The following is a 16,232-nucleotide window of genomic DNA, read 5'->3' on the forward strand; positions in this document are numbered from 1 at the left end:
ATATAAGTACATTATGATAGGAAACAAGTTAAAATTTTATTTATTATATATATATTAGATATCAAGAATAATGGTAATGATGTAAAAGAGGAAAGAAAATCATAAAATAAATATAAATATTAGAAAATAAAACTATAAAGATGTCTGAATTTTATTAAGTTATACTAATACATCTTATTCTCTCATATGCATTAAGTGCCAATAAGTGACTTATAAAAATAAACAAATACTCTTAATGGGTCTAAATCTGGCCGAATCAAAATAAACAATTAGTCATATGATTTACCAGTGCTGTTATATTTGAGTAAGTGAAATATCTTTTTTTAGAGTATTAGTAAAATAAATTTGTATTAAATGTATTGATTATATATGTTTGTTTTTTTTTTAAAAAATAATTAGCAATTTTACCCCTGAACATTCGACAATATTGATTTTGGCCCTTAAAATATACGGCTTGTTAAGAATCTCCCTTGAACTTTTACACATACAGAAATTTAGTCCTTCTGTTAGGTTCCGTCTCATTATTCTGTTTAAATGCTAACATGTCTTTTTAAATTAGTAACTTTGCTCCATAAATTTTGACAACTATCAAATTGTACCCCTTCAGAATAAAAATAAAAAAAATTCAACATTTTTTTTTAGTAAATCTCAAAAAATTAACGTAGATCTTAAGAAAAGGTTATTTTGAATGATTAAGAAAATTAAAAAATAAATTAAATTTTAATTAATTTTTACGGAATAAATTTGAGTATATTTTATTTTTCTCAAAAAATGTAGGTTTGTTTAAGTAAACATGAAATTATTTTTAGTTTAATTTATAGTTTTTTTTTAAAAAATAATTTTATATTTTCATTGAATTTTTAATTATTTTTCTTTTTTATTAAGATATGAATTTATAAATATAAATAAGTTTGCTTTTTTTTTTTCAATAAATTTTAGTTTATTTAAATAATTTATTAGATTGTCAATAATTTTTGTTTGATTTTTCAAGATACGTGTTTATAAATAAAATAAAGTTTAAAAATATTTTATAAGAATAATATAATTTTTTAAGTAAAATTAATATTTTTTAATTAATTTAATATTTTTGTTAGTTTTTTTTTTTTAAAATAATTTTCATTATTTTTTCAAAATTAATAGAATATTATAATTGCCAAAAAATAGAATATTATAATTTTTAAAATTATTTTTTAAATAAAAGGGAGCAAAGTTCATATTAATCAAAGTTTAGGGAATAAAAATGCTAATTTTTAACGGTAAAGATAATAGAACCTAACAGAAGGGGCATAATTATGTAAGTACTATATTTTAGAGAGAATTTTTAACCAGCCGTATATTTTAAGGGGCAAAACTAAGTATTGCCGAAAGTTCAGGGGGCAAATATGCTAATTATTATTATTATTATTATTTTTCTAAATATAACACAATTTGCTTTGCTTACGTTTTAGGTTTAGTCAAACTCAAATTTACTATTATTTAGTTAAGAGTATTGCTATTAGGCATTAGTGGTGCTTAACACCTTCTCAACATGTCGCGTTGCGAGTGGCTAGCGATACTTCCTAAAAGCTATTATATTAAATTATGTGAGACCCGATACTTAATTTAACTAATAGCGATATTGACACATAAGAGGCTATTAGACACAGCTGGTGCCTTTTATCATTTCTCTTTAGTTAAATAGGACCCCTAGTTCTTTTCAAAAAAAAATAGGACCCCTAGTTTCGTGTGGGCGAGTCCCACCCAACCAATTCCGGGTTTTTAAAGGCACACGGGGAAAGGTGCGCCCCTGGTTTGCGTTTCCGTTATCTTATAACAAAAGAAAAGGCAGTTTCTAAACGACAGCGTTTTGTTCCTATTATCCAAACGACTCTCCGCGGCTGTTTTAAGCTTTAATCTCACACGGTACGGTAGTTAACCTTTTATAAGGAAATGTCGTCCATTTCTACTCTACTTACTCGTAGCTCACACACTCAAAATCCTCGCCATGAGAAGATCCGCACCTTCGATTCCCCGCATAACATCGATCCAACGGATCCATTCCCGCCAAGTTCATGCCCCATTGCCGGCAACTCCTATCATCGAGAGTCACAACGAAATCCCTACATTCGGCTCTTTCCGTAAATGGATTTCGGGTATCCTGGCGGGTTCGGGTCTAGGGTTTCTCTATTGGTCGTCTTCGTCCACCGATTCCGCTTTCGATTTCTTTAACCTGTCATCTATGGCTTTCGCTGACTGTTCTACCGTCAATTCAGATTCAGAAGTGACGTTGCAGAATCACAGTCCGCGTTCCTTGTTACAGAAACTTTCTCTGCCTGCACATAGCGCTAGTTATATTTTTGGAGGTAAATTACATTAAATTCAATATTTAATTTGTAAAAATATACATGTTTGCGTTGCTCATAGATAGAGATGTATGTATATATATATATATAATTTTTTATTGCAGAAGCGTATAGGAGGAGGGTTTTCTTTAACTATGAGAAGCGTATAAGGTTGCGAAGTCCTCCTGAGAAGGTATTTTATTTCCAATGATATATGTGATGTGTGTAAGCTTAACTTAATTATTCTCAGTTATTAACATCATTAGTTAGTCTGTGTTATGATTTAATGATAATTCTTGTTTGGGTATTTAGGTAACTTGATTTCACGTTAATTTTTAGTTTGAGATATTCCAAAATGTACTTGTTATCTGCTGTAATATGGATGATTATGAACTCTAAGAATACAAAATGTGCAATTGCATTTTACGTTGATTGATGAACAATTTAGTTGAATTCAGGTCTTTTAATATGTGTTCATCTCATGCCAATGTGTTGTTGTGTCCCTTTTCCTGAAGGTTTTTGAGTATTTTGCTTCGTGTCGTACTTCGGAAGGAGAAATACTTATGAAACCTGCTGATCTTATGCGAGCAGTTGTTCCTGTTTTCCCTCCATCTGAATCTCACCTGGTCAGAGATGGGTATCTGATGGGGGAAAGAAGTTCTGGAGACATACGGTGTGACCCTTCAGAACTTTTTATGCTATTTGATGTAAATAATGATGGTCATATTTCTTTTAAAGAGTAAGTTTCCATATCTTAGCTTTTTTTTTTTTTGGTGTTTTCTATTTTGACTTTAATACATAACATCTCTACAGGTACATTTTTTTCGTAACACTGCTTAGTCTCCCAGAATCAAGCTTTTCAGTAGCATTCAAAATGTTTGACATCAACAATAATGGGTCAGTCTTTACTCTTTATTTGTATTTCTTATATGAAGATATCATATAGGTGTTATTTGAAGGTAGTGCATCCAAGAAAAGATTGTTGTAAATTAGTCTCTCCCTACCTACACCCACCATGACAGCAGTAACGTAGCAAATAGGAGCAGCTTAGAGCTTAATTGTTCTTAAAAAAATATTGTTTTGACTTCTGCTATCGCCATTTGTCTTCTCTGGTTCTAGAAATGATGAGATTATAGCTAAACCAGAACCGGCTGACCTTGCTAGGTTTAGATTATGGTGGTATCTAGTACTTTTTTGTTGAGTGTTTATTTGTATTTAGATGAAATGACATGATGCTGTTGTATTGTTTCCATAGAATTCAAACGCATCTAATCGTCCTCTGATGAATGAATTATTCACATGGTGATAGGGAGATAGACAAGGATGAATTCAAGAAAGTGATGGCTTTGATGCGAGCACAAAACAGACAGGGGGCTCACCATAGGGATGGACTTCGATTTGGGCTAAAAAGCAATGGTTCGGTTGAAAATGGAGGCCTCGTGGAGTACTTTTTTGGTGAAAATGGAACTGAACGCCTGAAACATGATAAGTTTGTCAAATTCATGAAAGATTTGCATGATGAAGTAGGCTATTCTCTTTCCTTTCCCTTGATTATTCAGAAGTTTGAATTTTCATATGATAGTAATGTTCTTGGTTTCGTATAGAAAATATTCTTATGAAGTTATTATTATTATTTTTCTGAAAAATAAATATAACCTGGTTTAGCTTGAGACAAGTCCTCCCGAAGTTACAGAATAAAATTTAACGCAAATTTTGGTCCACTAAAACCCTAGACCTTGATGGCCTACCTTCTCACAGGGAGGGGAGTAGACATCTCTCTTATTTTCCCTTTCAGTCTCTAATGAACAGCTAATGCTTTGTAAGCCTTCTGCAAATCTCCCTGATCTTCTTCCTATGGAGATCGAGTGGAATGAACCTCTTGTTCTCGTAAACATTCTTTACAGCAGCCTTATGCATTCGTGATATCACCGTCAACACACGAGCAATCCAAACTTAAAAGCCTCACAACCTTAATCTTGGAGAGCTTGTTTAGGGCACCGCCGATGACCTTGGCTACTGGAAGGAAAAGGAGCTCAGCCTTGAGATCCCTAAGCTTGTTCAAAAGGTCTTGTTCTTCTGCCTCAGCTGGTCAACCTTGATTCTTGTCATTGCTGCTTTTTTTTAGCTTCCATACAGCAGCTCTCTCTCTCACTGAAATTGGAACCCTAACAATCAGAGGGGTTACGTAGTTGTGCTAGCCTCTCCTCTATGGTAATTTTCCAAATACTATCAACTTCCCCATTTAAGAAATATTGAAATTCTTCCCACTGCAAGCCCTCTGTCCTTAATTATAGACACCCAGTGGACTAAATCAACTGGTGGTGTCCTTGAATACAACTGAGAAGAAAACTCCCCAATATTAAAGTTAGTACATGATCTCTCCACAATTTGATAAGAGTTCAGTAGAAAATAAATAACACAGTAGATAACTCGAAAGGGAAAAAAGTCCCTAAAACAGTAAATGTTATTGCAATTTATAGAGAAACTGGAATAGAAATGAGTTAGAAGGACGTATTCTTATTAGTTCACGTGTCTACTTTGAACTCCAATTTCTTGCGCAAAATATTCAACGCTCTTCCGCGCCAAGAGTAACAAAATGGCCTCTTCTGCTGCCTTTTTCCTCAAACAACGGCCTCTGCCTCTGCCTCTGCCTCTGCCTCATCTTTGTGAATAATATACTTTAATGAAACACGTGTTTTGGGGAAATGTTCTGGAATTAATTATCTCTTAAAGAAAATTATTTTTTATCATAATAAAGTGCCCTCACGGTAGTTATTGAGATCTTATGTCTATGACACTATATTTTGAATCATCAATTTTCTATGACGTGTGTAGTTGGTATCAAGGACTCGTGCATTATTAGGTGAATCTGTTTAAGAGCAATACAACTTTCTGTAGCTGGAGTAAGATGGCATTCAGTATTTGTGCGCGTATGTGATGCTGCATGTTTTCAGATCTCATCGAACCTTATGTGGTTATAAATGGTGTTTAACCTGTTGAAATAAAATTAAAACTGAAAGTGGAAGCTAATTGGAACTTAGGCACAAGGGTGAACTGAATGCCAGCATTCTTCTATATGGAATTTTTCGGTGATCGGTTTTGTGAATTCTGATATCTGCTTTCATATATGAATGCTTGAAATCCATTATTAGTTTGGCATTGAACTTGTGCATTTAAACTTTCTGAATCTAATATTTTTTTTTTCTGATTTAGGAGGACTTCTCTCTCTTTTTCACTATCATTCCATATTTAAAAAATTTCTCATATCCAAATATGTGGTTGTATCTTGCAGATACTGAGACTAGAGTTTGATCATTATGACTACAAACAACGAGGAACCATATCAGCCAAGGACTTTGCACTATCCATGGTTGCTTCTGCTGACATGAGTCATTTGAAAAAATTGCTTGATGAAGCTGATAAGTTGAACGATGTGCCACATCTTAGAGACATGCGCATTTCACTGGAGGAATTCAAAAGTTTTGCTGAGCTTCGCAAAAAATTGCAGCCATTTTCTTTGGCTTTATTCAGTTATGGAAAAGTAAATGGATTTTTAACAAGAGAAGATTTCCAACGTGCCGCCTTCCATGTAAGTTGTCTTCCCTTGTTCCTTTCTTATGTTTTGGAGACTCTGCACATAATTATTGACACTTCTTTCTATACCGGGATTTCAGGATTTTAAAATCTCTTACTTCAATCTTTTAATATGATGTTTTGAATGTGAGATTAGGTTTGTGGCATAGATCTGACCAGCAATGTGGTAGAAATCATTTTCCACCTGTTTGATGCAAACCACGATGGATGCCTAAGCTTAGATGAGTTCGTCAAAGTTTTACATAGAAGGGAAAGGGAGATTGCGCAGCCTGTTCAATCGGGACTGATGGGATTTTTATCTTGCTGTGCGAATTGTACTCATCACAATTCAATGTCTTCAGTGTCACCTCGTTAAGCGGGGGGGATTATACTATGTGGTTGTGGTAGTCAAAAAAACTTAGGTTGAATGTATCTGTTATAAGCTTTGATTAGATTCAAACTTGTTGTAAAACTCATGAAAAGCTGTTTATAGTTGTAGGCAACGTAAAAGTAATTTAAAAGCTCTAACTGTAAAGTTCTATTATCCATACTCAACTTGCTCATGTGAATCTTTTAAGTTCTTGAACCAGCAAACGGTTTTTGTCTTTTTTGAAGGACACTTCAAATGAAACGGTACGTTGTTTAAGCTTAAGACAATACTTCTTTATCAAAAAAGAGATTTAAGACATTCCAGGTATTTTTTTTTTTACTTTAACTTAATATTTGTGGATTTAAACATTTTATCACCTTTTAAGTTTCAATTAGCTATGTTTCTATGAGTGCTGAGACATTATATGTGTTCTACTCTGGTTATAGGGGTTCCTATGTTTCTTTTAATGGTAATTTTATCAATGGATATATTAGATGTTTGTTTTAGTCTTAACACAATTACAATTCTGAATAAGTTACACTTTTTTAATATTATTTTATTTTTATTTTTTATTTATTATTTTTTTTTTTTTGAGCAACAAGAGGCTAATTACAAGAAAACGCCAAAGAACCAAAACAGCCTAGAAAGGAGGCTAAAAAGAAGTCGCCTAGTCTTCATCTCTTGTCTTGCTTTTGTTTGTTCAACACTACCTAATTTGTCTTCTCTATTAAAATTAACTAGGCAATATAGTCGCTGTGAAGATTTAATTTTTTTTAATATTATAATAAATAATTACTTAAAAATATAATTATAATATATAAAAAAGATTATAAATATATTATCTTATTTTATATACTAAAAATTAAATGCACAATTTTATTAATTATTATTTATTAAGAAATTTGAAATTTATTATATGTAATATTTACTTTGTTAAAAGAAATTATTTTTATAAAAATAAATAAATAGGGTTGCGTAGAAAAAAATTATAGTGTTTCCTATAATGCATTATTTTCATATCTCGATCATTCAAAACTATTATTATTATTTTTATCTCACTTGTTGTCTTATTGTATCTCACTTATTTTCATCACCGTATCTCACTCGTTGTCATTATTGTATCTCATCTTTTGTGATTAGCGTATTTTACTTGTAGTTAGAGATGAAAATTTATACCGCGGGGATCCGCCTCTAATGGGGTGGGGATTCCCCGTCTTGGTGGTTAATGGGGCGGTGATGGGAGACAATTTCAATACCCAAATCGGGGATGGGGCGGGGGCGGGAATAATACTATCCACACCATATCCAACCCCCGATATAGATATATATATAAATCGATTTTATTCTTAACATATATATAGTATATATATTGTTGACCGAGATTTTCGGCAACTCGTAAAGTATGATTATAATAATGAGCTGTAAGAAAGCGAGATGAAGACTTTTTACGTGGTTGGGGCGTTAATGAGCCTTAGTCCACGAGCCACTGATATTAATGGATATCTTTAATACAGATTTTACACTTGGGAGAATGTTTCTCTCTTTAATACAAAGAATGTTCTTGGTGAGTTTTTTCTCTTTTTGCTCTTGAGCAACCAAGATTCTCCGACCCCATTAAATGAGCTTTGAGGGGGTATTTATAGTGTTTTGGTGGGGTAATCCCCAGTATTGTTCTTACATATGTGTCTGTAAGTATCCATAAAGTTGGGCATTTCCGATGAATATACCATGGGTGATGCATGGTCAAATCCACTTTAGGTCTTGTAGGGTTTTTATGGAGAATGTCCTTTTTGTCTTATGATTGACATGACTCTTGTGAAGTAGCGTCGTTAGACTTAAATGATCATTCTTGTAGCTGTTTCTTGTTTGGGGGTTGTCTTAGTCGGACTTTATTGCGTGTTACGGTCAACACGCTTCCTCCCATGCAACATTAAATGCGACTTGATTTCTCGGGAGAGACACATCATCCGGAGTGCCTTTAAGCTATGCTCGCTTCGGGAGTACCTTGTACTCACGGTACATCTTCGGGACCCATGCGAATAATGCTTCCTGGTGTCATACAAAGACTTAGCGAGTTCTTCTCAAGTAATTTGATCCACGTGTCCCCTCTTGGCGGGTCCACGTATATTGGGCGAATTTAGGAGCAACATTTACCCCCCAAGCCTTGTTTACTTAGTAAAAATAAACCAAGGCTTGTTCAAGTATCTCCAGTTGACTCCTCATTTCCCCAGCTCGAGCCTCGAGCGTGTGGGGGCACATTAAATGATGTTATTTAATGCGACAATACGTTTGTTCGCGGGGAATTTGTTTCAGTAGCCTCCTCGGTCTTATGATACGACTTGGGGGCGCGTGAAGGTGTGTCTAATAATGGCATTAAATGCGGTGATTCACTTTTGCGAGAGGTCGATTCGTTTCACGCCCCATGATTGATGCGGCGCATTGATGGTGTCGGGCGGATACTCGAACGTTTGCACGCCTTAATAGTAGATTGATCTAGCCGTTGATCTTTTGGGAATTCGAATCGTGCGTTTCCCCCGTGATGCGATTGGTAGGTGAAGACGCACTTTGTTCCTCATGCACTTTTTGCCTATAAAAGCCACCACCTTTCCTTCCTTTCGGTTACTTTCCATTCCTTACCATCTTTGCTCGAATTTCTCGGAGAAAAATTCCTCAAAGTAGCACAAACGCTTAACACTTAAACACTTCCTGTAATTTTCCGAGTGTTCGGTTTTTGCCGGCTTCTCGACTCCGCTCGGCCATGCCGGTACCCCGGTTCAACAATCATTTGTAAGTCTTTTGCATCTTTAGATAATAACACGCTTACATTTATTTTGTTTGTTTTACGGGTTCGTATAGAGATTTACGGGTATGAGGGTTTGAGTTCTTCGAGTTGCTTTACGTTTCTCTTGTATTAGGCGTAGAGTCGTCATTGTCATGCCTCTGTAGTAGGCGTATAGTTTTGTTTGAAGAAGGCCATGTATCCTTCGTTTAGCCATCGCTTAGGGCATGAAAACTTTTCCCTTTTCTTCCCCTTTTTGCAAAACCACTTTTGTGATTTTACCGCACCTTTTGAGGCACTTGTTCGAGGATTCTCTTTTGAGTTTCCCGGGTGACACGTGTCGGAGGGGGCCTCATCCGGCGGTTAGGGGACCCCACTCCCTTTTGGTTTAGGGTTTGGTACGGGGCCTAGCTTCTTTGGTTTTCTTTTCTTTTGTTTTTCTCGAGCATAACATGTACGCACGGCTCGAAGTCTTGAAGAAGAAAGGGAAGAATATTGCCACCCTGGAGGAGGTTTCTGCGGGACTGTCGCCCGGGGAAGGGTACAAGTCCGCGCTGCGGTGGGGAAGCGGCGGGCTTCGATCGACCACGACACCGCCTGCGAGTAGGAGAACATCATTAATGTAGGCGGAATCAAACCCTCTACCTCGGGGACCTTCCACCGGCCTCCCGTGACTCGGAGGCCTTGACCTTAATTATGATGGCTTCGGGGCTTGGAGTCGGACCCATCGATGGCGGTGCTATGCTCCGCTCCGGGATTATTTTGTTAATTTTCTTGTATTTGTCGGCCTTGCGCCATACCAACTTATTCCCCCGAGCTTACGCACTGCTATCGGGCTTATTTATTTTTACTCAGCGCGGCTAAGTCTCCGGCCGGCGGAGGCCTATATTTTTATGAACTTGTATCGAGTCCCGAAAGGGGACAAACTTAAGGACGGTTTTTATGGGTTCGGATCCACCTGTTAACGAAGGGATGGTTCGTATAATAAGCAGGACTCATGTTAGGAGTACGCCACGCATTTTTCTTCTCCTCGGTTTTAGGGCGTGGACCATCCGGAGCTTCTCACGGAGTGGGTGCGAATCCCACCTTACCGGCGGACGCTCACCACTCGAGCTTTCCTTCGAAGGGCCCAAGCCTTCGCCTCTTTACGACCATGCGATCTTGACGTCGGGGCACAGTCACCACGGAGAATTGCGAGAAGGCTAAACTTATCCTTTCTCACCAATCCGTGGATGACTCCGACCTTTCCAAGGTTATTTGCCCTAACGTGAGGGCGCGGTTGCGGAGAAGGCCTTCGGGATGAGCTTATTGCTACGGCGAGAGAAGAAATACCAAGATTATCTCTCGGAAGGCCCGGGGAGAAGGCGTATTCTAGTGCTTGTTGCCTGCAGGAGAGGGCTTCGCGTGGGGAGCCGGTGGTGCGGAGGAGCCAAGCCATCGGCGGGAAGTCGAGGCAAAATTTTTTGACAAGATTCTTCGAAGAGATTGGAGGTCCTTCGTAGGGGGACCCGCTTCGTCTTGAAGGTTCTTCGAGAACCGAGACTTCCGGCCTCGGCCTTCGGTCCTAGAACCAAACTCGGGGCGCTCCGTCTTAGCACGGGCGGTGGTAAGTCTCCTTTGATAATTCGGTATGTCCCTTCGTTGATGAATATACCAATCGTAGGCCCATAGGGTTCGACGAGCGTCTCCGTAGGTTTAAGATGCCGTCGGCCGTGGTGAGATCATTGAAGGAATTTTATTTTACAAACTTAGGAGATTACCTGGGTCGGTCCGGATGGGTCCCGGCCCTCGGGAACCCTATTCCGCAGGTCGAGTCGGCTTACATAGCGTCCGGTGGTTTCGGCCCTCGGACGGTTATCTTGGAGATGATGCTTTGCCGGCATTAAAGTTCGGGACTTTCTTAGGGCGAATTAGGGAGTCGGGTAGGAGTAGTTTATTCGTGCACCTTTTTGTAAGCAGTTTCTCACGGACTTCTAACACTTGCTTATTTTATTGGAACGGTACCTCCATGGATGCCATCCTGGAACGACTTGCGGGGTCCATACTCGGTGGCTCCTCCGGCTTTCGCTCTCCTCTCCCGGCCCCTTCCTTGAAGGTTTCTTCGGCGCCCCTCCCGAAACCATTGACTTAGTGGATGACGAGGAGGTGCTTAGGAGAAGGCCGAGGGGAAAGGGTGGGACTTCTCGGAGGAAGCGCGAGTGTCTTGGAGAGCCTCGAGCCGCTTCCGGTGGTAGCGAGAGGAGGACGAGGAGGAGCACCGAAGTGGCTCGATTCGCAAGCGTAAGGGCAATATGGTTGCCCGGGATGAGCGAAGAGGCACTCGGAGGGCGAACACTCCCATTCATGGCCTAGACGGCGGGGTTTCTCCGATGGAGGAAAATCCTGCTCCTCCTCACATTGAGCTCACCGATTCGGGGATGAGGCAAGGCGGGGAGCTTCGCATGGCCGACACTGACTACGCTATGGACGAGTATTCCGGGGGTATGCGATGTGGAGGCCATGGGAGGATGCAACGGCGGAGGTTGAGGCGAGCGTTAAGCGGTTCGGACTATCATGATCCGAGTGGAACCTCGACACTGGATCCTTTAGCGGAGGCCCAGTTCGTCCCCTCCTAGGGCCCCTTTGGCTCACTTTGCGCGGAAATGACAGGTGAGTTCGCTTCTCGGCTTACGCGGCTGTGCGCCCGAGCGGTTTGCCACTTGCGCTTCCACTGAACTCCATCTTCCCGGTCCGGGACCTCGGCCATTCCTCGAAGTGGTAAGTACTTTGCAATTTCTTGCGTTTCCTTTTTTGGTGTTTGTATTTTGTTTTCTTCCTTTGAGGAATTTTTCCTTGCACCCGTCATGGTTCGGCTTGCGGGCGGTGAGTCGCCTCTCCGAGAACATCATAAGCCATGGCTTCGCTGCAATCGATTTTGGGGACATGAACGACGTCGAAGGTCTCAAGACCTTACGGCGGAGAGCGGATCTACCGGGAGGCTGTAGGCGCCGAAGCGACGACGAGGCCAAGGAAGAAGGCCAAGGCCGGGGAGGAGGAGGCCATCGGAGGGAGGGCTCGGGCGGAGGACATGATCCGGCGAGGCCCGGCGGAGAAGGCGGGATGGAGGCCCACCATCGGGGAGGAGCTAAGGGCTCGAGCAGGGGCTGTCGAGAAGGCTAGGCGAGACCTTCGGGAGGCCGGGGGAGGCTTTGGATGAAATGGCGCCAAGGTGAGGTCTGCAGGAGACTCACCGGTCGGATATCGAATCGAGCGCAGCTACAGGCTGCGGAGTTGAAGGAGCTCGGGACTTCGAAGATCGATCCCTATCGGGGAAGGCCGAGGGCGAGCTCCTTTCTCCGTCTCCTGCGCCGTGCCGAAGCGCTTTGATGATGGTGTACATACATGGCTTGGGCCACCAATGATCGAGTATCGAAGCTTTCTTTTTATCCCGGAGCAGGGACATGATTGCCAAATTTCGGGAGAAGAAGAAGAACTTGATGCGGAAGCTTGAGCACGGATCGGACCTCGTCTTAGCCATCGGTGACTAATTTGCCATATTATTGACCCGAGATTGTACCCGTTCTCTTTATAACTCCTTTTTTTTTTCTTTGTACATACTTTGTGCCTTAGAACAATTTACATACGGGCGGCGGCTTTTATTTGAAGGGGAGACAATTTAAGGCACATCCCGGGCCATTTATGTGTATGACCTACCCTTCGGGCTAGGATATTTTATTTTTTTTTATTTATTTTTTATTATTTATATATATGTGCGATCTTTTGTCACACCTTATATATTTCAACCTGTCCTTTGGCTCAGGGTTTCATACTTACGCTCTTTATTTTTGCGCATGTTTTTTGACCTGCCCTTTGGGTCAGGATATTTTACTTAGCTTGACATACTTTGGGTCGGGATATTTTACTTAGCTTGACTGCCCTTTGGGTCGGGATATTTTACTTAGCTTGACTTGCCCTTTGGGTCGGGATATTTTACTTAGCTTGTTTTTGTTTGTCAGTGCGGTATACCACTAGTACCCACGAGTGGCATAGAAACTTTGTTTTTAAGGCACTCGGTTTATTAATATAGAGGAGGCATACATTTGGACGGTACAAACCCTTTGAACAAAAGCTAAGTCTAATTCGCTATCTTGGTAGTATTTTACGAGGTGATCGGCATTCCGGGCTCTTGGGACGGTAGTTCCGTCCATTCTTTTCGGTTTGTAAGTGCCGGAAGCCGATTTCGTCCTCGATTTCATATGGTCACGCTTCCCAATTTGGTCCGAGCACCCCCCTTTCGGGTTCTTGGGTGGTAGGAAGACCCTTAGGACCATGTCACGATAGCGAATTTTTGTTTTTAACCTTGGAGTTAAAATACTTGGTCACCTTCTTTTGATAAGCGGCCATGCGTATTTGGGACTCGTCCGGAGTTCTTCGACTTGATCCCGAGCTTCTTGGAAGCGGGGGCACGATTAGTGGCGGATCGTAGGTCGTTCTCTGTGGGATGGGAATAATGTTTCCACCGGGACCATTGCTTCACAGCCGTATGCCATTGAGAACGGCGAGTGGCCGGTTGTGGTTACGGGGTCGTCGGTAGGCCCACGATACCATGGCAATTCTTCGGGCCGGTTATTTTTACAAAGCCGGCGGCTTCTTTTTCAAGGTGACCTTTAGGATTTTATTGGCCCACCTCACTTTGGCCCGTTTGTTTGAGGCGGGCTACGCGGAGAAGCTTTTCACTGCTCGTGTTGGTTGCGAAGTCGATAAATTCCTCGCAATCAAATTGCTTTCCATTGTACGAGACTATTTTGTGAGGTAAGCGTATCGACACACTATGTTTTTGATAACAAAGTCCAACGCCTTCTTAGCGGTTATTGTCTTCATAGGCTCGGCCTGTCCACTTGGTGAAGTAGTCTGCTGCTTCTTGTGCATACTTTACTCCTCCTTTTCCCGTAGGTAGAGACCGATGAGATCATGCCACGGACGCGAAGGGCCGGGGGCTTGTCATCGATGTGATCTCATTTGGAGGAGCTCTCGGTATGTTCGCGTACCTTTGGCACGAGTCACACTTTTGGACATAGTACATGCAATCTTTTTCATTGTTGGCCGAAGTATCCTACTCAATATTTTCTTTGAAGGCAGGTCCTCCCGTATGATCTCCACGGAACCCTTCGTGGACCTCCGGCATGATTTGTCTAGCTTCGGGGTCAACACACCTTAAATAAGGCATGCTTTGAGTCCTCTTCGGTAGAAGAATTTGATCCATCATTACATAACGATGAGCACGATCTGAATCTTTCGAGACGGTGCCTCTCTGTGGGGCAACTCACGAGGTTATGTATTTTATGATGGGGACCATCCGGATTTGGGTTCTTGCCCAACGTTTGTGTGGTCTCTTTTATTTTGATGCTTGGCTGCGCAAGCGTTCCCTTGGTACTACCCCCGGCTCTTCGATCTTTGTCGAGGCTAACTTAGCCGGACGGTCCGCGTGAGCGTTCTTTTCTCGGGGGATTCTTTCTATTTTATAGTACGACGAACTCGTGGAGCGATTCTCGGACTATTGTTACGTATGCGGCCATCCTTTCGCGCGGGTTTGGTATTCTCGGATACTTGGTTTACGACCGAGTGAGAATCGGCGCAGACTTCCACCCTCTTGGCTCCTACGGCTTTAGCCAACCTTAGCCTATTTATCGGGGCCTCGTATTCGGCTTCATTATTCGAAGGCGTGAAGTTGAATCGGAGTCTTGCTGGAGCGCGGCCGGTAGGCGATATCATAGCCACTCCGGCTCTGAGCAGATTTTCATTTGAAGGCTCCATCCCTGAAATACTCTCCAAGTGGGGATGGGTGGCTCGGAGTATTGGTTGTTGCCTCGGCTTCATTACATTCGGTGATGAAGTCGCCGAAGGCTTGGCCTTTTACGGAAATCGGGGCACGTAATGCAAGTCGAGCGGCTCGGTTCCATTGCCCATTTGAGGAGTCTTCGGAGGCTTCGGGTTTACGGAGAACTTGCGGAGTGGATGATTGGTCAAAATTCGATCGGATGGGCTTGGAAGTATGGTCTCGGCTTCGTGATGCCATCGGGAGGCGAGAATACTAGCTTTTCAATGACGGGTACCTTGTCTCGGCCTATCATGCGTTTACTAACATAGTACACGGGGTGCTTTGAATCTTTTCTTCCTCCGGACCAATGCGGCTTAACGACGCATGTTCGGAGACGGCCCAAGTAAAGGAACGAAGTCTTCTCCGAGGACGGGCTTTGATAGGATAGGAGGTTTGGCCATATGGTCTTTTAACCTTTTGAATGCCTCCTCGCATTCGTCGAGTCCATTCGAACTTTTGGCATTTCTTCGGTATGTTGAAGAAGGGTATGCACTTGTCAGTGGATCGTGAGATAAAACGGCTCGATGCGGCTGCCTTTCGGTCAAACTTTGCACGTCCTTATGTTTTTTGGGGGATGGCATGTCCGGGAGAGCTTGGATTTTCTCGGGTTCGCCTCGATCCCCACTTTGGTGGCCATGAAGCCCGGGAATTTTCCCGAGGCTTGACCCCCGAAGGTACAACTTCTTCGGATTGAGCTTCATGCGTATCTCGGACGACTTCGAAACATTCTTCTAAGTCGTTTGCATGGCTATTGCATGCTTTGGATTTGACGAGCATGTCGTCTACATATACTTCCATGTTTCGTCCCAGGAGGCTTTTAAACATCCGGTTAACCATACACTGGTATCTCTTCGACGTCCTCCATTGGTTCTACGACCTTTTCGGATCCTATACGAGGATCCAACTCGTCTTCTTCAGCCTTCTCTACTTCAGGGGGCCCCCGGACCATGAGCACTGGCAAGTGGGTGGCAACGTTGTAACATTGCACTGGCCTCTCCTTGGTTTCCCCTCAGTTCCGAGCTCGGCTTCTGGGTAGGAAATTTTAGGCATAGGTGTCGGATAGAAGTTATTGCACCAAAGTCGACGAGGGCGGTCGGCCCGGGAATTGCGTTGTAGGGCATTGGACGGTCTACTTGCCACGAAGGTGCAATACTTGAACGTGCTGCAGGGAGTATCCCGGGCACGGGGTGGCAGGAGCACGACTTTTCCCATCGGGATTAGAGTTGTCCGTTAAACCACAGTGGTACAACGATCCGCTAGGAGAGAGGTCCGGTCGGTCAACCACATCGCGGTGAAGGCCTCTTTGAAGAGCAAATTCACGGAACTTCCATT

At 41.8% G+C, this 16,232-nt stretch overlaps 1 protein-coding gene and 1 pseudogene across 1 annotated transcript; one reads left to right on the plus strand and one right to left on the minus strand.

Moving 5' to 3' along the window:
- Nucleotides 1-1,712: 1,712 nt before the first annotated feature.
- Nucleotides 1,713-6,582, plus strand: LOC115698883 (calcium uptake protein, mitochondrial). The gene is made up of 7 exons (XM_030626089.2): nt 1,713-2,342; nt 2,447-2,514; nt 2,837-3,060; nt 3,135-3,218; nt 3,631-3,844; nt 5,614-5,910; nt 6,052-6,582. The coding sequence occupies exons 1-7, from the start codon at nt 1,985-1,987 to the stop codon at nt 6,268-6,270; spliced, it is 1,464 nt and encodes a 487-aa protein (XP_030481949.1). The 5' UTR covers nt 1,713-1,984; the 3' UTR covers nt 6,271-6,582.
- On the minus strand, nt 4,051-4,430 carry LOC115698894 (large ribosomal subunit protein uL29-like; annotated as a pseudogene).
- Nucleotides 6,583-16,232: the final 9,650 nt, after the last annotated feature.

The sequence above is a fragment of the Cannabis sativa genome, chromosome X (genome assembly GCF_029168945.1).
Source record: "Cannabis sativa cultivar Pink pepper isolate KNU-18-1 chromosome X, ASM2916894v1, whole genome shotgun sequence".
NCBI lineage: Eukaryota > Viridiplantae > Streptophyta > Magnoliopsida > Rosales > Cannabaceae > Cannabis > Cannabis sativa.